At 46.8% G+C, this 26769-nt stretch overlaps 1 protein-coding gene across 1 annotated transcript in view; it reads left to right on the top strand.

Annotated features, from left to right (window-relative positions):
• esr1 (estrogen receptor 1) overlaps positions 1–26769 on the top strand; it is a 301449-nt gene that overhangs the window by 157463 nt on the left and 117217 nt on the right. Inside the window, exon 5 of the mRNA XM_041206645.1 lies at positions 21023–21161. Within this exon, the coding sequence (XP_041062579.1) occupies positions 21023–21161 (139 nt within the window). The remainder of the gene's footprint in view (positions 1–21022; positions 21162–26769) is intronic.

Here is a 26769-nt window from a genome sequence, read left to right as displayed (position 1 = left end):
TTGTGATTTTTTTCCCTGATTTATGATATTTTTGCATTTTAATGCTTGTATCTCTGGAACCACACCCCTGTTCTGCCCATTGTCTACATCTTGACATACTAAACTCATTTTCCTCTTCTCCCATTGGCTGTGTTAAATTCTCTGTTGTTTTTCTCCATCCTGATGGGTTACCTTTAACTTTTGTTACCATCCAATCATATTATATAAAACCTTTCTGCCTAGTTATGTTTCACCAAAATGCTTCTACCCCAGAAAACAATTGTATGAGATGCAGATGGTAAGTTGGTCCTCTTCCAACTTCCCTATAAGCCTTGAAAGATAAAAGTTTTGCATAAGAGACAGATAACTTCACAAAATTTAGCTCCAAAAACCCTTAACCTTTTATCTTCACCAGCATCATGACAGGCTGTACAGGGTTCCTGAATATCTTGAGATCAAGACGTGTCCTTATTTCAGACCAGCTACATCCTCCTCCTTGCAACCAACCAGGCAACATACAACTGTACTTAAAATATTGCTTAAGTGTCTCTTTTCATCCAGCCCATTGGCCAATAGTGACCATGTGACAATTCCATTTGTCACAGCCAATAGAACTTACCTTCCTGATCTATGACAGTTGCTCGTGAGCACTTATGATTTTTTGAGTGCTGTCTGGTCTATGGGAAGATGCAACAGCAAAGCCTTTGGGATATCCTGAGATCATGAAAAGCACTGTAAGGATCTTTCTATAGGAATACAAATTTTGAGGATAGGTTAATTTGGCTTGTATTCCCTTGATAGAAGATTAAAAGTGACTCATTGAGATGTTTAAGATGATAAAAGGAATTGATAGGGTAGATAGAGAGAATGGAAGCCTTGTGGCACAGTAGTAGCACCCCTCCCATAGGGCCATAAGCTCTAGGTTCAAATCCTACTTCAGGACTTGATGGCCACAGAAGATGTGTTCATAACCTGGACAAGTAGGTTGATTATCAAACTGCAAATCCTGCTGTTATTCCAGATGGTGAGGGCAGGAGAGTTTCCTTGTCAGCCATACTGCAGAAGGCAATGGCAAACCACTGCAGCACTTTGTCAGACACTGGAAGCCCAAGGTTGCCAACAGCCTCTTGGGACATGGTACCTGAGGGAAGAGGAGATTGAAAGAAACTGTTCATTCTTGTTGGGGAGTGAATGTATTTCAAAAATAATCCACTGGTTATAAAGTGCTTTGGAGTATCCTGAGGATGTGATGAGGTGCAATATAAATATTGGTTCTTTCTTATTTTCACCAAAGGAAATATATTGATTTGCAACCAATATTTATCTTCAAGAACATTGAAAATTCAAAATTGTCAGCTTGGGGAAAGTGTCAGAGTCAGAGAGAATTTAAGTCTTATGGAAATTAACATCTTACATGTGTTTTGTATGTGATTGTTGTTTTGCTTTTTCTGTGTATCTAGGTTGCGCATGTGTGTCTGTGTGTGTGTGTGTGTGTGTGTGTGTGTGTGTGTGTGTGTGTGGCCTTGTGTTTATCCATTTGTGTATGTGTACCCATTTATATTTGTGTGTGGGCCTGTCCATGAAAGTATATTTATCATGCATGCTGTATATTTTGGCTGCAAAATTTGGATGTGTAGCACCTGTTATGCCTCCAAAATGGTGTCTGTGACACATACACAAACTTCTGGCATTGGCCACACTGGACACTATATGGTAAAGGCATTAAAGCATGTGCACAGGGACCATCCACCTGAAATATGCAACGTAGACAGATTGTGATGTGAGCGCTGCCATTTAGCAGTTCATTTTCCAGCTAATGCCCTTTTAACCTTGCACAGTTAAACATGCATTCAGGACCCACCGGCACTATTTAAAAGGATCATCAACTGCTTTCAGGTAAATTGTTGATTGAATTCTATTGGCTCTTACTGCAATTGCAGAAATGTTTGGTGGTTATTTAAAGTTGTTGAAGTCTACAGGCAGTGATGTTGCATATGCCGTAGTATTTAGTTCTGTCTTCATGAATTCTTTACAAATCTCTTGCTCCCAGGTATGGATACAATAGTTTGAATCCTCCTTGGAATTTAGGGACAATGAGCAGAGGTGAAACACAGCAGGGCAAGCTGCTGGAAGAGGGAGGAGGAGGAGAAGGTGGAAATGGGCTCTCAGCAGGAGGGCAAACCTGCCTAGATAAGAAGCAATTCTCCTATTGGAAATGCAGGGGGAACAGTGCCAGACATCTCCGCTTCACTAAGGACATCCTCACTGAAACCTGCCACTTGCTACAGTTACAACAACAGCCTCAGAGCAGGGCACGGATGGCATTGCCAGTGGCTGTGAAAGTGACCATGCCCATAAAGATTCCTTCCCCAAACTAGAGAAAGTGATATTTGCAACATCTCCCTCTGCCGCATAAGGAAGGTCACCGAAGCTCTGTATTTCAAGAGACCTGAATACGTTTTATTTTCTCTTGCCTGCAGGAAGCAGGCGGAGTGAGCACATGGCTTCACAATGACTGCAGATTTCTCCAAATTGCTGGGTGCATTCACTGCCGCGCATCACTTTACAGGCACCACATATAAAATCAGAGATGCAGCTGTAACTGAAGGGGTGTCCACTCCCTCAATGTCCAGCTGATATGTGGCCATATGCAGTGGATCGTGCAGCTCGATGCCTGGTTGCAGTCATAGTGCCATCATTCTGCTGCAGTCTGCTGTGCCAGCTGCAGTTGTACCACCATGACAAACCAGAAAGTGGTTGACAAGCTATCTGTTGATCACATGGTTCATGACTGCAGTGCACAACCCGCGTACATGTGGGCGGCATTCATATAACAAGAGCAATGCTTCCACAAGAAATGCAATTGAGCAGACCATTGGGCTGCTTAAGCAATGCTTCCATTGGTCTGGACTAGGCTTGCCAGGAGCCCTGCAGCAATAGACAGAGCATGTGTCAAGATTGGTGGGCTGCATGCAGAGTAACCTCGGCATCATGAGGGGATAACCCTTACCACCAGCTGAAGAAGAAGGGAGGGAGGTGGAAGGAGAAGAGGAAGGATGAGGGGAAGAGGAAGAGGTGGAGGATGAGGAAGTATCCTAGATAGTCCCTTAGTGGCCGGCTGCACAGTCTGTCACTGATTTATCCGACTGTGGTACCAATGAACGCAATGTCAATTCCCCATTCACTGACAACTCAACACCTTAACTTACCCATCACTGACTATCCCAGTGTGCTCTTGTCCACATGCTAAAATAAAAGCCATGACCAAACAAGCATTCCAAACCAACTTTAGAAATCACACATTGCGATATTGCACATAAAAGTCGATTCATCCCCCTTTTTCTTTCCCTTAATACCTGTCTTCCATGTCTTTGCCTGCCCTAGTGCGTCTAAGCAGTGCTGCTCCAGTGCCTGCAGCATGGCTGGTTGAAGGCTGCTGACTTTCAGTGGGGGCAGTCTGGGTGGCCTTGCAGGATGACCTCACCCTAATGCAGGATGACCTCAAGCAGCTTTGACCCTGGCTGAAGAGCACATCATCTCTACATGGGCAGCAGCAGTCTGGACTGACTGGCAGATAGGTAACAGCAAGAGCACTGGCAATGTGGCAGCGGTGGGGGGATGAATGTTGTCACCACGAGAGAGGTCAGCAGGTTCATGTTCGCCAGAGTCACGGCCTCTCCCCTGAGGCAGCACCTCAGCAATCCTAGTAATCAGTTGGAGCACAGATTGCTAACCTGTTGTGACAACCTGAAAGCCCCTATGAGCGCTGGTGTCCGCAGCTGTGAAGGCAGCAGTCTGAGCCTGCACGATGGCAAGCAGAGCCCACATAAGAACTTCTGATTTTGTGTGGGAGCAAGCTGACCTTGCATGACCTCAGTCTGAGCTTTCATGTCAACACACAAATGTTGGATGGCTTCTGCTTGGGCTGCAATGGAAGCTGAGATATTGGCCCTCAGATGTGGCATCATGGTTGGATCCACAAGTGTTCTTATGGAGCTGGCCACCAATTTTGTACTGGAAAGGATGGGCTCCAAGCCCTTTGCAAATCCCTGTGCCAAGTTAGTGCCGGACTAATCCATGTTCCTTGACATTGACCACAGGATTTCTGGTAGGCTTGCCAATGCACCAAACCTTTCAGTCTACATGCCTATCAGCCTTCTTCTGTAGGCTACCCCAAAGAACTTCCCATTTCACTCCTCTGCAGCAAGAAATGTGTGAAACCACACTCTCTGTTGAGCTGGTACCTACGTTACTCTTTTCTCCTGTCCTGGCTGCAGGCCACAAGTGCCTGGTATCTCACCACATGCAGAGCCCGTCTCTAACGTACATGCTGAATCGCTATCTGAGCTGGTGGCTGCGAGTGAGAGTTCGAGTGAGGGTGTCTCTTCATCATCATCAGTGTCTCCCTGCTGTCCCGCCACTGTCTGGCTAAGATGTCGTTCTTGGGTATCTGAAGGATGAGGGGTTGTGAAAGGGTAGGGTTGTGGTGAAGGAATGGAGGAAAAGCAATAGGTGAATGCTTAAGCCATCTGTAGCTTGTAAATCAATAGAGATTGTGTGTGATATTGAGGAAATGCGATGTGGGACTCGATGGGCTGAATGGCCTGCTTCTGCTCCTACATCTTATGGCCTTATAGGAAGAAGGATTAGGAATGAGTATACTGTCATCTATATTGGTTACAACCCACTGCTGGACACAACATCAGCAATAGCCTCTCCAATAATGGCAGCATCATCTACTTCATCAGTGTGGGGACACACAGCCTTGCCTGTCCCCCAGTTGGTTCCTGCTGCCTCTGATTGTGCTTTGTGTTGTCCCGCGGGAGAGGGGGAATGTGTCAGTGAGTGTGGTGCAGTATGTCTGGGTGATGTCATGTTTGAATAGCTGGCAAGGTGTGCAAGCTGTGAGACCAGGGGGTGAGCCTTGCAGCAGTGTTAAGTGGACGAGAATGAAGTAAAGCTATGACAGTGCAATATGGGTTGTAATTGATAGAGATTGTTGATGAGTGAGTGAGGGGTGGTATGTTGTTTTGAACATAAGTGAAGCTAGTGGTGCAGGCAATGGCATATGGCATTTGAAGATGTATTTACCAACCTTAACCACTCGTGTGAGGTCACTGAACCTCTTGTGGCATTGCAATTAGGTTGGGATTTGATTCCATTCATTGATCACCGCAGCTACCTGCTGTCACTGCCTCTGAGAGTTTGTCTCGAAGGGCCTTCCTGGCCCCTCCCAGCATAGATGACATCCTTCCTCCCCTAAGCTCCTTGCCTAAGCCTCATTGGCAGTGTCTGAAAATCTTGCAGTCCACTTTCTTCCACGTTCAGCCACTTGTTTATCTTTTCGACCTACCCTGTTCCAGCCTAAATGCACCTCCCCTTTAAGTGGGGCAGGCTGACGCCAAGTAGTGCAGGTTAGTGTGAGGTCGTGCTAGCCTCTCATGATTTTGCAACCCTTGCTCAGACATGTAGCCACTCAAGAGCGGGTTTATATCACTGACTGCACGCTACAATCATTTACACAAGCGAGCAACACAAGGTTTACATGCTGCCTGCATCAGAAGCAGTGGGAGAGGGTTAATTACCTCTTACGATCCCCAGGCCCATTTTTGGGCCAAATCAAATTTTGCAGGTGGTGTCTAACACAACCTAACTTCTTTTCACTAGGTCAATTCTGTTATATTCGTAGCTGAATTGCTGCTCAGTCTGTCTGTTCTAGACTCGACTTTGAGATAATGGCCCACATATGAGATCCCTGTGTATCCGGTTGTTCTGAAGCGCTGGTTAGTTCCAATGTGTAGATCGAGCCTGGTGGTTTCCCCTTAACCAGTGAAACAGTGGACGGTTGCAGCTTCTACCTCGAGGACTTCCCTCCTCTTCCACCCCTCTCTAGTGAGCCCAGTGACAGTAATGAGGGTGGTCATTCAAAAAATGACCTTTTTTCATCTGCTCCAACTTTAATCAGCTTTGCCAACTTTTGCTGACATTTGAATCTGGTATGCATTTGAGGGTGCTTGTCCCTTGTTGAAGGTTTTTTAGACCCTTCTCTCCTTTTTGTTATTTGCTGCTGTTTTCGAAAGGTTAAGGGATGTTCTGTGAGGAGCAGCTCCCATCACACAGTCACCTTCAACCAGGCGCACACATGGGAGAATCTGTGCAACCATCAAGACACAGGGCTCCAACTGTTCAGCCACTAACATCATTGGCGGAGGATTCTGCGGCGCATACTGACCTTGCGATTAGTGGTTCCCCTGTGCGCATCGGGCAGGTAAAACTCTGCAGCGCCTGCTTCATCCCACCTGCCGTTGAGTCATTTTGGGAGGAGAAATGAGGAGATGCAATGTATCATAAAGGGCACAAATCCAAAGGGGGTGCAGGAGCAGATGGATATGTGGATGGCTGCGTCTATGCACAAAGCACTGAAGGTAGCAGGGCAGGTTGAGAAAGCAGTAAATAAAGCATACAGTATCCTGGGCTTTATAAATAGGGGCACAGACGACAAAAGCAAGGAAGTTATGATGAACCTATAGAAAACACTGGTTCAACCTCAACTGGAGTATTGTGTCCAGTTCTGGGTGCCACACTTTAGGAATGATCTGACGGCATTAGAGAGGGTGCAGAAAAGATTCACGTAAATGGTTCCAGGGTTGAGGAGCCTCAGTTACATGGACAGATCGGAGAAACTGGGGCTGTTCTCCATAGAACCATAGAGCATAGGAAAGTATTGACACTGAAAGAGGCCATTCAGTCGATGGTGTCTGTGCCGGCTGAAAAGTAAAATATGAAAAAAGCTAGCCGCCCATTTTAATCCCACTTTCCAGCACCTGGTCCGTAGCCTTGCAGGTTACAGCACTTCAGGCGCAGACCCAGGAACCTTGGAGAAGAGAAGACCAAGAGGAGTTATGACAGAGGTATTCAAAATCATAAGGGGGTAGAATTTTGCCCTTGGCAGGAGGGCTCGGCAGGAGCGGGTGGAGGCAGTCGGGAAGCTGACTGCTGCCCGCGATTGGCACTGCACCACGGTTTCACACTGGCGGGCCAATTAAGGCCAGCCCAGCGTGAAACGTGAGCGCTGCCTGTGCGGGGTGGGGGTGGGTGGGGGCCGGTGGTTGGGGGGGTTGGTGGCAGGAGGAGGGCGAGCCAGCCGGGCACAAACATCGCACATCTGCGCGGGTGAACACTGAATAATCTCCCTGAGGCACAGAGCTGCCGCGGGGAGGTGAAGAGATATATTTTAAAATAATAGAGAATAAAAATGTAATAAAACATTTCTCCTCATGTATTTTTATTTTATTTTTATTTGCTTACGGAAACCTTGTCCCGCCCGTGGATGAGGTTTCCAAAAAAAATGCAAAGGCCGCTTGGCCTTTTCGCCTGCTCGACAACCACTAGGTTGGACGGGCAGCGAAAAATTTACATTAATTGATAACTTGATGGCCTTGACATGTACCCGCCGACTGAACTATTGCACGACTGCCCATTGACGTTGGCACGCTCAGCCGAAGACAGTGCTCGAATGGGTTGGGTGCGCACCTGCCGAGCGAAAAGTTTTGCCTAAGGGGTCTGGACAGATTAGATAGGGAGAAACTGTTCCCATTGGCAGAGGAGCGAGAACAGAGGATACTAATTTAAGGTGACTGGCAAAAAAACCAACAGCAACATGAGGAAAACCCCTTTATTTTTAACACAGTGAGTGCTCAGGATCTGGACTGCACTGCCTGAGAAGGTGGTGGAGGCAGGTTCGACCGAAGCCTTGAGAAGAGAACTAGATATTTGGAGAGAAAAGGTTTTGGAGCACGACAGTAAAAAGGCAGGGGAGTGGGACGAGGGGAGGTGCTCTTACAGAGAGCCGGCATGGACATAACAGGCTGAATGGCCTCCTTCTCGGCTGAAGGCTTTCTGTGATTCTTTCTGTGTCCAATCTGAAGCCCTCCAACTGGGATTGCCAGTTTAGCAAGGACCGTGCATCATGGCGGCATTGTTAGGCACCCGAGTGTTCAGGAGGCAGCAGGCAGAGTCTATTCAGCACAGTCAATATCATGGAGATTAAAATGGATGCACTTACTGAATGGACTAATTGAGCTAAATGTAAGACAGAAAAGTAGCAAACAATTCCTAGGTTTTTCATTAGGCTTTTGTATGCGACAGGATGATATTGTTACAGCAGCAGTATGTGCTCCTTTTAGTTTGTTGCTGCATTGCACAGTGGAGATTTCTAAATGTGTAAAATAAAGCTTAGCTCTTGATCCTAGCCAATGTGATTATATCAGCCCTTTAACTATGCCTAGTCAATAAATCTCAATGGAAACAATGTTGGTATGGCCAAATCAACTAGGCACAACAAGTATACAAGTTGCCTTGTTTAATCCTTGTCTTTACTACCTTCCAAAAGGGAAAAGTCATAAAACTAAAATAAACAAGATATTAAGGAGGGAAAACTTGGCCTAGCTTTAGATAGCTCATTTTTTTTCCCTTCTCAGAGCTGGCCAAAACCCATCAAGTCTGGAGACAGGCTACAACATTAAAATTCCTGTTTCCGTGACAACAGAGATCAATTGGAACACGACACAATTAATCAGGTAACATAGTTGTCGGACTTGGAAAAGGCAGCAATCGTACATGTCTGACTGCCACTGGGCATCTTGCCTGCCTGCAGTGCCAATGAGAATGTTGGGTGTGCCCGCTGCCTGCACCAGGGTTTTCACCCCTGTGCTCGCTGACCTACTTGGGCTCCTGATACAGAATTACTTTGAATGTTAAATTTTCATCTTTGTCTTGAATTCCCTCAATTGCTTCCCTACCTCTGTAACCTCCTTCAGCCCTGATACCCTCAGAGGACTCTGTATTCCTTCAATTCTTTGAAAGAGCATATAACTGCATTAGAAGCAGTTCAGAGAAGGCTCACTCAATTCATTCCTGGGATGAAGGGCTTATCTTATGAAGAAAGGTTGAACAGTTTGGGCCTTTGCCCATTGGAGTTTAGAAGAATGAGGTGTTCTTGTTGAAACATATATGATCCTGAGGAGACTTGATAGGGTGGATAACAGAAGGATGTTTCCTCTTGTTGGGGAGACAAGAAGTAGGGACATGTTCTGAAAATAAGAGGTCTCCCATTTAAGTTGGAGATGAGAATTTTTTTCTCTTAGAGACTCATTAGCCTATGGAATTCTCTTCCCTGAAGAGCAGTGGAGGCTGGGCCATTGAATTTATTCAAGGTAGAGTTAGATTTTTGATAGACAAGGGAGTCAAGGGTTATTGGGGCCGGGGGGTGGGGGAGGGAGTCGGGGGCAGACAGGAAAGTGGAGTTGAGGTCACAATTAGATCAGCTATGATTTTATCAAATGGCAGACTAGGCTTGAAGGGCTGAATGGCCTACTCCCGCTCTTAAGTCCTATGTTCCTACGTTCTGAATTCATGCGCACCCCCACCCCTTTTTCCCCATTGCCAGCAGTGCCTTCAGGAATAGGCCTGCTCAGGAGTTCCCTCCTTATGCCTTCCCAAGTCTCCCTTCGCTTCTTAAAACCTACCTCCTTGATCAAGCTGTTGCCAATCTGTCCCACTCTCTCCTTATATGGCTCATTGTCGAATGTAGCCTGATCATGCTCTAGTGAAGTGCCATGGGACATTTTTACCATTTTACTATGTTAAGGAGGTTATAGAAATGCAAATTGTAATTGTTTTGGCAATTTTACCACCCACAAACCCAATTTTCACTCATGGAGGACAAGGCACCTGGTTGGCAATCATAGGAACTCTGATGTATACTTGGAGCCATTGTATGGTAATTCTGTAGTTATGGTGCTAGAATGGGAGCTCAGTGCCTCTGAGCTCAGATCCAAATAATGCCAAATATTGAAATCATATGTAATAAATTTGCTAATTTGTAATTGGCAGCGCCACAAAAACCCATTAGGGTCACTAATACCCTTCCGGGAAGGGAACATAGGAACTTAGGAAATAGGAGCAGGAGTGGGCTATTCTGCTCCTTGAGCCTGCTGCGCCATTCAATTAGATCATGGCTGATCTTCTGCCTTGATGCTATTTTCCCGCATTATCCCCATATCCTTTGATGCCATTAGTATCAAGAAATCTATTGATTTCTGTCTTGAACATATTCAATGGCTGAGCCTCCACAACCCCCTGGGTTAGAGAATTCCAAAGATTCACCAATTCCTCCTCATCTCAGTTCTAAATGTCCTACCCTTTATCCTGAGACTGTGTCCACTAGTTCCAGACCCCCCAGCCATGGGAAGCATCCTTCCCACATCTACCCTTTCAAGCCCCGTAAGAATTCCGTGTGCTTCAATGAGATCACCTTTCGTTCTTCTAAACTCGGGAGAATACAGGCCCAGTCTCCTCAATCTCCTCATAGGCAATCCCACCCTCCCAGCGATCAGTCTGGTAAATCTCGGTTGCACCCCCTCTATGGCAAGTATATCCTTCCTTAGGTAAGGAGACCAAAACTGTACAGGGTACTCCAGGTGCAGTCTCATCAAGGCTCCATACAATTGTAACAAGTTACCTTTACTCCTGTAATCAAATCCTAGCCTGGCCTCACCCAACCTGGCCAACATGTGACTCCAATCCCACTCTAACCTGGTTAACACATAATGAGGGCTGGGCAATGACTCTGGCTTGCTAGCCTTTCCCACATTCCTCAAAGAAATGGTAAAAAGGTCGAAACAAAAGGAAGGTACTGCGAATATTGAAAATCTGAAATAAAAACAGAAAATGCTGGTCAGGCTGCATCTGTGGAAAGAAAAACCAGAGTTAATGGCCAGAATTTTGACCTTGATGGATGGGCGAGCCCCACTGGCTTGGCGGTGGGCAGGCAGCCGAACTCCGCCGCCGAAACGGGGCCGGCTGCCATTTTGAGTGGGCGGGTCAGTTAAGGCCTGCCCAGCGACCTGCCTGACAGGAAGCGCTATGCGCTTGCTGTGTGGGGGGTGGAGGGATTCCCCATCTGTCAAAGTGCCCTCTTTCACGCATGCACACTGCTCCCTGAGACTAAGTGCTGTCTCAGGAAGAGCACTGAATGTTTAAAAAACTTTAAAAATAGAGAAAGAAAAATATTATTAACATGTCCCCCTCGTGACACTGTCACACGAGATGGGACATGTTAATAAATATGAGAGAAACTTCAATAAACTTTTTAAAAACAGACATGAAACCTCATCCTGCCAGTGGATGAGGTTTTATCTTTTTTCAGAAGCCCGCTGGGGCTCCTGGCCTGCCCAGCAACTTTAAGGTTGGACGGGCAGGTCTTTCAATGAGCTTAATGATCCTGTCAATGGCCTCAATTGGCCATTGACAGGTCGGTGGGCGCACAGCTGATTTCACTGTCCGCCCACCTTCCTAAACATTTAAATGGACCGGGATGACGTTGGGAGTTCCTTCCAACATCATCCCGCGTCATTTTCCCATCGGTGAGCGGGCCCCACCCCCAAATCGCCGAGGGGAAAATCCTGGCCAATGTTTCAGGTCTGTGATCTTTCCTCCAAACTGGAAGATGTTAGAAATGAACAGTTTTTATGCAAACACAGGCCTAAATTTTCCGGTCCCACCCGCTGCGGGAATCATAGCGTGTGGGACAGATAATCTGACGGACCAGCAAAAGGCCTGTTGACTTTGGTGGGAATTTCTGGTCCCACAGTAGGCGGGGCCAGAAAATCACACCCACAGAGGCAGGGAAAATTGTTGGGGGTTGGGGGGGCGGGGGTGGGGAGGAAAGAACCTGTGATAGGATAAGAGGGCAGGAGTGATTAGACGCCAGAAGGGAATGTTGGTGGTAAGACAAAAGATGGCGCTGGGATAATTAAACAAAAGATAAATCCGAAGGAGATGCAAATGGTTGCAGCAAAATATCAGAGGGAGAGGGTGGCATGAGAAATGTCTTTTTGAAAACAAGTTTCAAAAGATGTTTGACAAAGTCGCACATAATGGATTTGTTAGCGACATTGATGCCCCAAAGATTAAAGGGACATTTGCAGAATAGATACAACATTGGCTAAGGGACAGAAATCAGAGAATGGTGGTTTCTCAGACTGGGGAGGATGTACACAGTCATATTTCTCAGGGGTCAGTATTAGAACCACTCCTCCTTTTGGAATATATTAATGACCTGGACTAGGTCACACAGGGCGTGATTTCAAAATTTGCAGGTGATACAAAATGTAGCAAACAATGAGGATAGGGAAGGACATTGGAAGGAAGACTGATTAAATGGTCAGACACACGGCCGATGAAATTTAATGCAGAGAAGCACAAAGTTATACATTTTGGTCAGAAGAATGAGACGCAGTGTAAACTAAATTGTACAACTTTAAAGAGGGAGTATGAACAGAGAGACCTAGAGGTTTAAGTACACAAATCTGTGTAGGTGCTAGGACAAGTTGCCAAACTGGTTAAAGGTAATATGGGATCCTTGGCTCCATTAACTGGGGCATCAAGCACAAAAGCAAGAAAGTCATGCTAAACCTTCACAAAACACTAGTGAGGCCTGTGTTCAATTCTGGGCACCGCACTTTAAAGAGCACATCAAGGCCTTGGAAAGAGGTTCATTATAAATGGCATCAGGGATGGGGGTCTTCAGTTATGTAGGGAGACTGGAGGATTTATGATTACTCATTACAGCAGTGGCCACACTTCAAAAGTACTTCATTGGCTGTAAAGCACTTTGGAGTCCAGTGCTTTAGACCACAGGAGATTTAGTGAAGATTTGATAGAGGTGTTCAAAATCATGAAGGGTTCTGATCGGGTAAATAAGGAGAAACGATTTCTAGTAGAAGAAGGTAACTCAGCTCCTGACACCCCAAAGTCTGTCCACCATCTACATGGCCCAAGTCAGAAGGGTAATGGAATACTCTCCACTTGCCTGGATGAGTACAGCTCCAACAACTCTCAAGAAGCTCAACACCATCCAGGACAAAGCAGCCCACCTGACTGGCACCCTGTCCACTATCTTAAACATTCATCCCCTCCACCACCGACGCACAGTAGCAGCAGTATATACCATCTACAAGATTCATTGCAACAACTCACCACGGCTCCTTCGACAGCACCTTCCAAACTCACAACTTCTAGGAGGACCTAGGAGGACAAGGGCAGCAGATGCATAGGAACACCACCACCTTGGAGTTCCCCTCCAAGTCACACACCTCCCTGACATGGCACTGTATCACCGTATCTTCATTGGCGCTGGGTCAAAATCCTGGTACTCCCTTCCTAATCCACACTACATGGATTGCAGCAGTTCAAGAAGGCAGCTCACCACTACCTTCTCAAGGGCAATTAAGGATGGGCAATAAATGCTGGCCTAACCAGCAATGCCCACACCTTGTGAGTGAATAAATAAAAATAAATAGCCCAAGCAGAAAGATTTAAGGTGATTGGCAAAAGACCCAGAGATAACATGAGAATGAATATTTTTATGCAGTGAGTTGTTGTGATCTAGAATGCACTGCCTGAAAGGCTGGTGGGAACAGATTCAGTAGTAATGTTCAAATGAGAATCGGATAAAGACATGAAAGGGAGAAAATGTTAAGGCTTGGGAAAGGACAGAAGAGTGGGATTAGTTGTATAGCTCTTTCAAAGAGCCAGCACAGACATGATGGGCTGATTAGCCGGTTTCTGTGGAATATCATTGCATGCTAATAACTAGGTGTTGAAGTAGCAGGACATGAGTTTGCTTCCCGAACCTTCATGTGATGACCCTCAGATAACACTCAAAATAACATCGAGATGTTGAGGAACTCTACATTTCCCCATTAGGACCAGTCACTCTGGGATCTACCCTTGCACTTGTTGGCAGATCTCCAGCAAAGTTGTGTGAGGTGGTGTAGGGAGGGTGCAGTGGACAACGATCTGGGGGGTAATCTAAACCAAAACAAAAAAGGCCTGTTACCATGCACCCATTCATCAGGTTTCGCCTGCTGCCCAACCCCACATCTTACAGTCACCTCTACTCAATGTCCATCAGTTTGCCCAATTGTAGGCAAGCTAGCCAACATGCAGAGTGACTGTGGAGCTGGCAAACTCCTAGTCTCATCACGGACAGAAAAAATACCTAAAGACAAATACTTGTATTTATGTAGCGCCTTTTACAACCTAAAAGTCTCAAAATGCTTTGTCAACTAAGTATTTTGGAAGTGTAGCAACCTTTGCAATGCAAAAAACCTGACAGCCAATGTGAGCACAGCCAGATCCCACAAACAGCAACGCGATAGTGGCCATCGGGCTTTAGTGGTGTTGGTCGAGGAATAAATATTGGTTAGGACACCAGAAGAACGCCTGACTCTTCCTTGGAATGTGGTATGGGGATATTTTACATCCATCTGAGGGCCGCTGTTTAACATCACATCCAAAAGACAGCATCTCAACAGTGCCCAGAAGTAGAGAGCCAGAAAAAGGGATACCCTGACCTTGCACAGTGAGGCCAGGTGTAATGGGCATTGAACATTGGTGACGAATGCCATGTTTGAATGCAAATTAGTTTGCGTCCTGGCAGATTGAAAACAAGGAAAAACATCTCAGATTCAAGCAGCCGAATGGTTTTGCAGTGAGCAGTCCTCCTATCAGGTACATCTAGGGGAGATGGTGGTATAGTGGTAATGTCACTGGATTAGTAACCCAGAGGCCCAGGCTAACCCTCTGGGGGACATGGGTTCAAATCCCACCATTGCAGCTGGTGGCATTTAAAATTCAATGAATAAAACCTGGAACTGAAAGCTTGCCTAGCCAAGAAACTCTAATCAAGTTGTAGGAACCCACCTGGTTTGTTAATGCCCTTTAGGGGATGATGTCTGCTGTCCTTACCTGGTATGGCCTACATGTGACTCCAGATTCATAGCAGTGTGGTTGAATCTTAACTGTCCTTGGAAATGGCCTAGAAAACCACACGGTTCAAGGGCAATGAGGGATGGGCAACAAATGCTGGCCTTGCCAGTGATGCCCACATCCCATGAAAGAATAAATTAAGCTTCAGATTCAGCTGTACTGTTACGTGGAGTTGGAGTGAATGTCAGGCTTCCTGAGAGGGAGGGAAAGCCAGAGGAAGAGTCATCCTCAGATCATACTTGCACATCTCTGTTGGGACCTCCTGGGGTCATGAAACGTGCTATATAAATGCAGTCGTCTTGGAATAGTGCTGAGGTCTAGGAGCAGAGTGTTCAGAAAGTCTCTCAGCCAACATTTATCTTTAAAGTCGTACATTCGGCCCTTATTTTTCCATTTTTATTTTTAAAAATCCCCACATCCTCATCTGTATTAGGAACTGCCAATGCAAACAAGTCACATTGTAATTACAGCTTCTGGACAATGGTGGCATTGCTGATCTCCTGCATACAGGACAGTGCGATTATGACAGGACCAGCTCATATTCTCTGTTTTCATTAGGAACTTGTGGTGGAAAAAGTTGACACGAATTGGGTGCTCTTCAATATGTAGGAAGTGGGAAAGTGTTAAATACAAAGACTCTTTTCAGGGGAAGGCAGGTTGAGCTGTTTTTTCTCCATCATATTGGTGGAAAACTTGTGAATGAATGAAACTCTGCCAACCCCTTCGGTTCATTGTGAAAGCTCATTCAAAACTTTTTAAAAAATAAGCGTGGAAATCTCCAAATTCATGACTGTCTCAGTTTTCTGGATCAGAAAATTGAGAACATCTACAAAGTCAGTCACTGAGAAGGTGACTGCATGCCTATCAGTTGACAACCAAAGCCTTGCTGAATTTACTGTATAAAGTTTACAGACTACTTAGACCACCTATAGCCACCTCTGTGACATTGTCCATTTCTTCTCCTGCATCAGCCCAACTGCTGCTGAATCCATTGTCTGGAGCTTTCTGTTCCAGTACATTCCTAGTGACATTTCCACTTTCTACCCTTCGTAATCTGTACCTCATCCAAAGGCCTGCTACCTGTTACCTATCCCATACCATTTCCCGTTCACTCATCACCCCTGTGCTTACTGACCTATATTGGCTCCCAGTCCACCAATGCCTTTCTGTTTAAAATTCTTCTCACTATGTTTAAATTCCTTCATGGTCTTGCTGTGCTTTATTCCTAGAACATCCAGTCCTACAACCCTCTTGAGATCTCATTCTTCCCCCAACTCAGTCCTTGTGCATCTCCCTGCAAAGCCCCCCCACCCTTCCCCCCCTGCTGGCCCCTCAGCATTGGTGGTCATGCCTTCAGCTGCCAATCTCTGCAATTCCTTCCCTAAATCTCCACCCCTCTCTCTGACTTAGGACACTCCTGAAAACCTACCTCTTGGACCAAGTTCTTCATCACCCCTGCTAATAATTGCCTCTTTGGTTCAGCATTCATTTTTGCCTGTGAAGCATCTTTGGATGTTTATCTTAAATGTGCTATTTACATGTAGGTTGATGTATTTCCATAGCATATAGCAGTTTGGTCTTAATATTGCCTTTAATAATTAATTGTTTTCCTCTAAGTCGCATTCCTTCTACATAAGAATACATAATACTATTCACTGAGCTGTCCAAACCATCTTAGTAATGTTGGGTGATTCAGTCCACAACTGGTTTGTTCAGTCCCCATCTTGCTTCATCTTGGAACCTCTGAAATGAGGCTTTCTCATCTCAGCTAAGCCACTCCTGTCACTGATGATTATCTAACTGCCTTTCAGCTCACAGCAGACACGTGCTTCCAGAGTCCATTCACTAAAGACATACCCTTCGTGTTCCAATCATCTACAATTGGCAACTGCCAAAGTTGTTATTCCTTAATTTCATTATCTCAGCTCCCTCCTTCTGAAATCACTCCTTCCTATTTGTCCATTCGTTCTATTTCTCCCTTGTTTAAAATTCTGCACCTTCCTGTTCAAATCCTTTCATGGTCTTATCTCTCCCTTTCTCTGCAACCTCTTCCAATCCTACTACACCCTGTACGCTCCCTGTTCCTCTGACTTTGGCCCCTTGTGCATTAATCTTCACCAGACCACCCCCACATCCTTCTCCCCACCACTGGGGGTCTTGTCTTCAGCCACCTATACCTCACACTCAAGAATCCCTCCCTAAGATCCTAATGTCTCTCTACCTCATCTCTCTCCCTGTCCTTGAAGAACTGCTTTAAAGCCTGCCTATTTGACCAAGCTTTTGGTTACATCCTGTAAGGTAATGCACTTCATTGATTTGCCTCTTGTAAACTCACATCGGAGATACCTTCAACCTGAGGATAGATGAAACCAAAGCCACGTTGCAATGCTCCATCTTTCTGAGTGAGGTCAAAGTGCACAATATTGCTGGTGTGTGTGTGTGTCTAAAATGTGGGCCAGTCCAATTTACTCACAAGAGTGCAGTCAGGATTACCATCTCTGACTGGGCATATTTCAAGAGGTTCCATCATATGATCTCCCACCTCCCCCATCCCCCCAGTACTCTAGTCAACATTGGTTAGCTATCGTGTCCATTCTCATAGCGCTCCGTCTTCTCACTTTAATTGGAGGGTTAACAGACACTTTGTTATCGGATTAGATATTCTTGATTAATAACACCCCAGGATTGGCCTGGAGTATCCAGGAGTTGAAGACCAATCTCCAGGACACTCCTGTGTACAACCCTGGAGAAAAATCATAGGGACAGTAAAAAAAATTGCCGGAATCATCTGGTCCCATTTGGCAGCAGGCATCACCGCAGGTGTAAGCAGACAATATGGCAAGAAGGCCAAAAATTGGTTTTATGCCGTTGTGAAACCAGTTTGCAATTGTCCGTTTCACCCATGAATGGCAGGGCTGCATTTCCTGCCGCTGCACATTGGGAACCTAATTTCAATACTTTAGCATCTCATTATCAGCCCTGCTCACTGGAGTTATCACTCCACGCTGGATCTTCCAGACACTTCACACCAACATGTTTCATAGCCGTACATAAGCGATGTGCACCTGGTGGGCTGCACTTTGCTCAGGATTTCAAGGTTTGTTTGCTCACCTTGCTTCAGGCAGCATTCGCAGTTATCAGCGCCAGGCTTTGCAGGCAGCATCACATCACTTTTGGAGGGGGCTCATGGGCAGGTCTCATCCTACCAAACCAGCCGTAAGGGCTAGGGCTTGCTTGGGGAAGGGAGAGAAGTGGTCTCAGGCAAGGGAGGAGGCTGCAGGATGAGGGCTGCACTGGGGAAGGAGGGTATCCCAGGGTGTGTGTGGGGGCTCATGTCCATCTGTGCAAGTGGCCTCAAGATGGTGAGGGCTGAGGAGGAAGTCTCCAGAGGAGATAAGGCCAGATGGAGATGTGAGGGTGTGTGTGAGAGAGTGGTGATGTCCCTTGAGGTGGCAGTGAGTGAGATGCCAGTGAATGTGTGATGGGATTGTGAGTACCTGAGTTTAAAGTGATGAGATGGTTGCCTTATCCTGGTGGCAGGGATGAGATCATTCTTCCTCTTTCTGCACTATATGGCTGATCTCTTCTGTGCAGCGTTGGCCCTGACCACCACTGCCACTGCCTCCCAAGCTGGAGTGGTGAGATTTCTGGACCTCCTGCAGCCAGAGCGGGAGTGGAAGACATCACGGCGGGCCTCCGAAAGGCATTCCAGTGACAGGTCACTGAACTCTTCCTGGCTTTCAGGGCCATGTCTTCACTGGAGCAGTCCTGGGCTGTGAGAACTGTGTGAACGGCTGCAGTTTAGATATGGCACCCAGGGTGAGGAAACAGTGTGGCGGGCGATTCAGAGGCTGCCTGCCAGAGACGGAGTGTTTCCTGAGGCTGCATAATTAAAGAGGCAGGATGCGGATGATACAGCATGAAAACCTGCCACTATGGCTGGCAGCTAAAACATCTTCTTTCATGCCCGCTTCCACACTTAGTACAAATCTGGGATTATTCCACCAATTGGCCTGTAACTTCTGCGCTCCCCAGTATCAGATTTGGGGGGTACCCCAAAGATGCACTGGGGGATCCCTCTGGTAAGTTCCCAGGTAAGGGTTTGCACAGCAATTGCCCAGAGGTCCCCACTTCCTCTGTACAATTACACTGCACTGGGAACCATCCGAAAATGTGGTTTCAATCGCAAACCCAGGATGGTTCTGCCATAGTTATACCAATAATTACCCAGGAAAAGTTGGTTGAATTAAAACGTCTTTAGCTTCTGATTAATTATAGTAAAGACCTAGACCGACCCCATGAGACTCCCGCTCACCCCTGACCCCCAACCACAGGAATCTCTCCACCCTCCCCGACGCCCGACACCCCCACCGCTCATCACCCCCCCCAACCTCTGACCCCCTCCGACCTTGGACCCCCCCAACCCCAATAACTGCCCCCCAACCTCGAACTCCTCCCAGAACTTGGACCCCTCCATGACTTTGGATCCCCCCCTGATCTCGAACCCCCAAATCCCCCAACCTCAGACCCTCCCACACCCCCCATGATCTCGGACACCCTCAGATCTCGGACCCCCCAATCCCACCGACCTCGGACCCCCCAAACCCCTGCCGACCTCAGACACACCCATACCCCTGACCTTTGACACCCCAACTCCACCCTGACCTCAGACACCCCCCAGACTTCCGACCCCCCCCAACATCCCCCCCGCAAACCTCAGACCCTACCTCACCCTTCCAGACCACGCCCCAGCCACCCCACCTCCTCGAACCAGCCCCGGACACCCCCAGCCAGCCCTGGACAGCTCCACCCCCCAACCCCCAGATCCTATGCACTTACCTCAGACACTAATCTGGCCTGTCAATTTGCCTGGCCCTTTAAACTTATCTGCTTTACGGCAGTTAGTGCCGCAAGAAATGGGCGTGGCCTCCTTGTATACGCTGGAGCTAGACTTTGCTGGGGCCTGTGAGGAGTCTTTCAATGCAGGCCCCAAGCAGCTCCAGCGAACGGGAGGGTCAGCGTTATTTTCAAGACCAGCTAAGTAGGTATTCATTTCTTCTAACTTCTGCGGGCCAGCGCTTTCTGACACTAGTCGGAGGTTGCGGCCCATCGTGCTTTTATTGTCATTTTCTTTGCACTTTTTTCTTTACCAGATGAAGAAATATTGAAAAATAGGGGGGAAAAGGCTGTTGGGCTGACAGTAAAGCATCATCCTGTTGGGTAATGAGTCTTTTGTTTTCCAATCGGCGTAGGAAGGCAGTGTGACACAAGAATGGATAAGTTGGCAGATTAATGGCTGGAGTGTGCAACAAGTCATGAGATGAAACCTTCAAGAATGCATTTAATCACACTTAGCAACTCTATTGACTATCAGTCAAACATTTCCACAATCCCCCTGCCCACACCACCCCCCCTCCCCCCCACCCCTGTTTCATTCAGACATGGTCACTTAAAACAGGACCTCCCAGTTGGAGATTAGACTGTGTTGATTTAAACATAATGAATGAAGTCAAAGTATTACATAAATTTGGGACATAGGAAGAAATAGGAGGAGGCCATTCAGCCCTTCATGCCCATTCCACCATTTAATTAGATCCTGGCTGACTTGTATTTTAATTCCATCTACCTCTCATGATTCCATAGCCTTTAATCCTCCAAAAGCAAAAGTTTGAAATGTTCAAATGACCTTTCTCAACAGCTTTTTAGGGAGAGAATTCCTGATTTCCACTGCCCTTTGTGTGAGGAAGTGATTATTGATCTCACCCCTAGCTCTAGAATTAAAGCTATACCTCCTTGTTCTGGATTCCCCCACTAGAGGAAAAAGTTTCTCCCTGTCAAACCTATCAAACCTTTTACTCACCTTAACCACCTCAACTAGATTGTCCCTTAATCTTCTATATTCAAAGGAATGCAAGCTTAGCCCATGCAGTCTGTCCTCGTAATTTAACCCTTTTTGCCAATGATATTTGAAGAAAGTGTCAATGTTCTTAATACAGCATAATGAAAAGTGTTAATGGGTTTGATTTTCAATTGATTCATGTTCTAAGCTTGATTGAAATCTGTATACGGTTGCTCCAAAATGGGCATGGTGCTGAGCTGCCAGCCTCATGTACAGCTAGCAGACTCTCAGTGTTTGCTCTATGTCTTGTGTTCATTGTCTTTAGTGTGTATGTACCTCTAACACAGTCTTTTCCACCCACTCTCCCAGGATTTGTGGATTTAACGCTTCATGACCAGGTGCAACTGCTGGAATGCTGCTGGTTAGAAATTTTGATGATTGGCCTTGTCTGGCGCTCCATGGAACATCCAGGGAAGCTCATATTTGCACCAGATCTGGTTTTGGACAGGTACTTCCATCTTAGTTCATTGGTTTGCACAGATGTGGTTTTGGACTCTGTAGATCTTTAAGGTGCATTGATCAAGTATGTTATCCTGACCACCCTTCTGACTATCTGTTGATAGGGTGAGAAGCACAGGGCGTAGAAGCCCTATTGGTTCAACTGAAGAGATGGTGATGGTGAGGGAGAGGGGGTGGGGGCTATGGTATTGGTACATTCCAAAAACAAATTCTTATTGAGTGTGATCAGCATGTGCTGCTGCATCATGCAGAAGTCCCACATTTTAGCTTTAGACATTGGATTTCGTGAACCAGGTTTGCAGGCGCCCAATGACCAATATGGCTGGCAATGTGAGCTTGCTCCTTCCATGTGCCCACTATTTGGTTAGGGCTCCTCCATAGTCATTCACTGTGTACCTGAACCAGACTTTGGGGACCCTTTAAATGTGCAAGTTGGCGTCTAACGTTCACCTCCGGCCCCACTTTGGGAAACCGGACATGCGCTGGGCAGTCGGGTGTGGTGAACTTCTGTAGGCGTTCAGTAGCCAAGCCTGTAATGTGTATCTTTTTACTTGCCTTATCGTGGGGGCAAGGAGAGCATGAGTACCCCACTCCCCAGCTCCGCGTTAAAACCAAGAGCTGCTGCCAGCCGCCACTCACCCCCATCCTGATTTCCCCACCCCAAACCTAATTTCCCGAGACCCTTGGCCAGTGTCCAGACTGCCCTACGATGTGTCCCCTCCTGTGTTAACGGATAAGCCGCCGCTGTGGCCGCTAATGCACCCACAGCTCATTGGCGTTATCCCCATGGAGTGCAGCTGGAACTCTTTCCAATTTGGACGCAATTGAATTTCTACAACTTAGACCTGAATGTTTCAGATGGCGCGGTTTCCCTTCCCGCCATCCGGAGAACTGGCAGGGAACACACCCCCACAACTCTGGCTCCCCGCAGCCATTTTACACTCGAATGAGCGTAAAGTGGCTATAGGCCGGACTTCTGCCTCTCACTCGGGAGGAAGTCCCGCCTTAATGAGCAGCTGGCCAATCCGATTGGCCGGCAGCTCTCTAGTCCCTGCAGCAACAGGAGCTGCAGTGGACGGAAGAGGAAGTGCCTCAACATGCCAGAGCCTTAGTCCCGGGACAGGGCGGCAAGTTAAGTTTTGGGGGGGTCCCAGGACAGGGTGGGCACAGAAAGCCTGGGGGTCGGGTGGTCGGGGGGAGGCAGGTGGGTGTCTGGTCTTCAATGGGAGAGGCTGGGGGGTGGCAGGGAGGTCCAGAGGTCACCGGACCCAAGGAAAGGAGGAGCGCATGAAGTCACAAGGGAGCTCCTGATGAATGCGCCCCCCCACCCCCAACTTCCCACCCAAACCCGTTCACTTTTGCCTTCCCTTACACCAGGCAAATCCTCCCGCCAGCCCAAAAATTGAGGCTGGGCAGGAAACAACCCTTAAGTGGTCATTAATTGGCCAATTAAGGGCCTCAATTGGGACAAGGGTATCCGAGGCCTTGCTTGACCCAGTGTAAAATTGCTGCAAGGTCAGGGTGAGCGGGAACACAGGGGGAATCCCATTCCTTAAATTTCAGACTCTGTCTCCCCCCCAACCCCCACCTAAAAACCCTCTAGCGGGAGAGTGTGAAATTTAGGCCACAGCATTGGATTAATATTGCACCACAAGGGGGCACCATCCACCGCACCCCCCCCCCCCAGTCGGGATGTTCCGCTTCGACAACTGGCACCAACTCTTTCAGCCGGAATTTTATCTGCCAAAATAAAACAGGTATTTGTTTCTCATCCACTGGGAAAGAAGTTCTAATGCGGCCACATTATATAAGCACAAAACTCAAAATCTGCATCATTTGAAATTTGGATTCCTCCAAAAAGATAATCTAGACTTGATGCCATAAAGTTGTTGGTTTTGTGACTTTGTTTGTAGCCCAGTTGAAGGAAGGCACGTCCTGTTGTGATTGAGGCATGGGAATACTCAGAACTATGCACTGACACGCTCTGCCGAGGGAACTGTAAAAAATAGCAATGGTGAAGTGATTTTGATGCAATGGAAAGACGTAGTCTGGAAGCTCTCTCCAAAATCAACCTTTTTTCGGGCACCACCAACCATCCCTTAGTGTAACACGGAGTTTGAGTGTTTATGATAATGACTTTGACAGTGAGGAAGCTTAGCCATGTATAATAGCAGTCGCGATTGTGTACAGTTCTGATCTCCATATTACATAAAGGATGCAGAAGCATTGAAGAAAAGTGCAAGGATGAAAGCAGAGTTGAGAGAGTATAACTATCAGGAAATACTGGACAGACTGTGGCTCCTTCCCTAGAAAAGAGAAAGCCAATCGGTGACCTTAAATTTATGGAGGAGTTTGATAAGGTTTTTTTGGTAAAGAAGATACCCCCGGTTGTAAGGGGGACTGGAACTAGGGGTCATAAATACAAGGTGTAGTCACTAATAAACCCAGTAAGGAATTCAGGAGAAACTTCTCTACCCAGAGAGTGGTGAGAATGTTGAACTTGCCACACATGTGGTAGTTGAGACAAATAACATGGATGCATTTAAGGGGCAGCTAGATCCGAACCTGAGGGAGAAAGGAATAGAAGATTCTGTTGACAAGTTAGAATAGTGTAGGGTGAGTGGAGTGTAAATAACAATATGCACCAGTTGGGCCAAAACCCATTTCTGTTCTGTAAATTCTATGCAGTTCTATTTATTAGTGGAAGTGGGCATCACTAAGCTGAAAGCATAAGATGGCAAACTTTGGTTTCAACTCCATATCGTGCCAAAGTAGTTTCTTCATGACTCATCAAGTACTGGCCCACTATACTGCCTTCACTGACCTATATTAGCTCACTCCCTCCCCCCAACACCTCCCAATGCATTGCATTCTCTTTGTTTTCCCACTGCTTTTATTTATTTTATCATGCTTATTTTACACTTTTTACTCCCTTGTCAGTGGAGCTTGGTTTACTGGTAGCACTCTTTTACCCAGTCCAGAGACTTGAGCACCTAACCAAGGCCCACGCCTTGATGCATTACTGACAGAGTACTGCACTGTCAGAAGCACTGCTCTCCAGATAGAAGCCTGTCTGCTCCAGAGGTCAAGTATACATTAACAATCTAATTGCACCATTGGAAGATGTGTTCTCCCACTGCTCTGAACAATCTCGCTCCTTCAACTAACACCACCAGAAACAAATTGTTTGGTCATTTACGAACTTAGGAACAGGAGTAGGCCATTCAGCCCACCGAGCCTGCTGTACCATTCAATACAATCTACTTCAATGCCTTTTCCCCACACTATCCCCATATCCCTTTATGTCATTGGTATTTAGAAATCTGTCAATCTCTGCTTTAAACGTACTCACTGACTGAGCTTCCATGGCCCTCTGGGGTAGAGAATTCCAAAGATTCACAACCCTCTGAGTAAAAAAAAATTCTCCTCATCTCAATCCTAAATGGCTTACCCCTTATTTTGAAATTGTGTCCCCTACTCCTAGACTCCCCAACCAGGGGCATCTACCTGTCTATCCTTTTAAGTATTTTATAGGTTTCAATGAGATTGAAATTTTCAGTTTTCAAATTTTCAATCTCATTCTTCGAAACTCTAGTAAATACAGGCCCAGTTTCCCCAATCTCTTTTCATAGGACAGTCCTGCCGTCCCAGGAACAGGTCTGGTGAACCTTCGTTGCACTCCCTCTATGGCAAGTATATCCTTCCTGAGGTAAGGGGATCAAACTGCACACAATACTCCAGGTGCGGTCTAACCAAGGTTCTATACAATTGAAGCAAGACTTCACTACTCCTGTACCCAAATCCTCTTGCGATAAAGGCTAACATTCCATTAACCTTCCTAATTGCCTGCTGCACCTGCATGTTAGCTTCCAGTGACTTATTGATGAGGACACCCAAGTCCCTTTGTACATCTACACTTTCTAACCTCTTACCATTTAAGAAACACTCTGCACATCTCTTGTTCCTACCAAAGTGGATAACCTCACATTTTTCCACATTCTATTCCATCTGCAATGTTCTTGCCCGCTCACTAAGTCTGTCCAAATCCCTTTGAAGCCCCTTTGCATCTTGCTAACAACACACATTCCAACCGAGATTTGTGTCACCCACAAATCTGGAAATATTACATTTGGTCCCCTAATAATCATTGATATATATTGTGAACATTTGTGGCCCAAGTGCTGATTCTTTCAGTACCCAACTAGTACCAGCCTGCTAATGCGAGAATGACCTGTTCATTCCTACTGTCTGTTTTCTGCCTGATAACCAATCCTTAATCCATGTCAGTATGTTATCTCCTACCCCATGTGCTTTAATTTTGCTAGCCAACCTCCTGTGGGGGATCTTATCAAAACCCTTCTGAAAATCCAAATATACTACGTCCACTGACTCTCTTATCAATTCTGTTAGTAACATCCTCAAAAAACTCCAACAGGTTCAGCAAACATGATTTCCCATGAAACATAACTCCATGTTGACTATGCCTAATCAGATCATTATGATCTAAGTGTCCATTTATCAAATACGTTGGAATAGATTCTAGCATTTTTCCTACTACTGAAGGATGGCTAAAAGGTCTGTAGTTCCCTGTTCTCTCCCTCCCTCCCTTCTTAAATAGTGGAGTGACATTTGCTCCAGGGGGAGGAGGTGTCCAGAGTGGGGAAGAAGTAAGGGTTGAGGAGGGAGTACAGATGGAGGAGGGAATAAGTGGGAGTGATGTCCAGGTGAACATATAAGGGGGCGGTATGTGGAGTCAATGACTGCCTCCTGGGGAGCAAACTGGGGGTGAGCTTGGTAGGAGGGAATGGTGATTATGAAAGGGGGCAATGCAAGCCGGAAGGGTGGGAGGGTGAGGGCGCAATGGTAGTGGTAGAAGGGACAGCGAGGGTGGTTGACGGGGACTTGGAGGCAGACACAGATCTTGGGGGTGGGAAGGAGGAAGTCGGGGTGGTCAATGTGGATAGTGGTGGGATTCTCAGGAAGGTAGGGATGTGCACGTTCCCCTGGACATCCTGGAAAGGCAAGGATTTGGGTTGGTAGGTGACGGTGGGGAAGTGGAAAGTGATGCCTGGGGGGTTGACAGTGATGGGGGAAAGGACATGGGTGACTGGGGAAGGGGAAGGAACAGGGGACCTGAGCAGAAACGTGACGACTATTATTTTTCTCAATTCGAAAGTGAGCAGAGCCTCATGTTGGACGGGCACAGGTGCTGCTTGGGAGTGTGATCGTTGGGTGAGCGGAGATTCAAGTCAGCTCAGATGGACAACTGAAAGAGAACCCCAGCAGGCAACATTGAAAATGCTCAGGACATTGAGATGAGTGCATGGGTAGGAGAAAGCTTGCATGAGGCTCCAAAAGACCTTGCCACAGACACACACACTTCTCCCTCCAGAACTATTCATTGTCTGGCTGCATGCAGCTGAACTGCTAGTGGGGGATGCAGGGGGAGGACTCACAAAGCCTGTAAATGAAGATGAAAGACACCATTACAGAGGATGAGGTTGAGGGGGTCACAGGCAAAGGGGACTTGGAGGGAGAGGGCAGCCTCTGAGATTCCTGAGTGGATGACCCAGGGGTGTCCAGCCGCTGCTCCTCCT

The sequence above is a fragment of the Carcharodon carcharias genome, chromosome 2 (assembly GCF_017639515.1).
Source record: "Carcharodon carcharias isolate sCarCar2 chromosome 2, sCarCar2.pri, whole genome shotgun sequence".
Classification (NCBI taxonomy): Eukaryota; Metazoa; Chordata; class Chondrichthyes; order Lamniformes; family Lamnidae; genus Carcharodon; species Carcharodon carcharias.
This window is presented reverse-complemented; position numbering and strand designations above follow the sequence as displayed.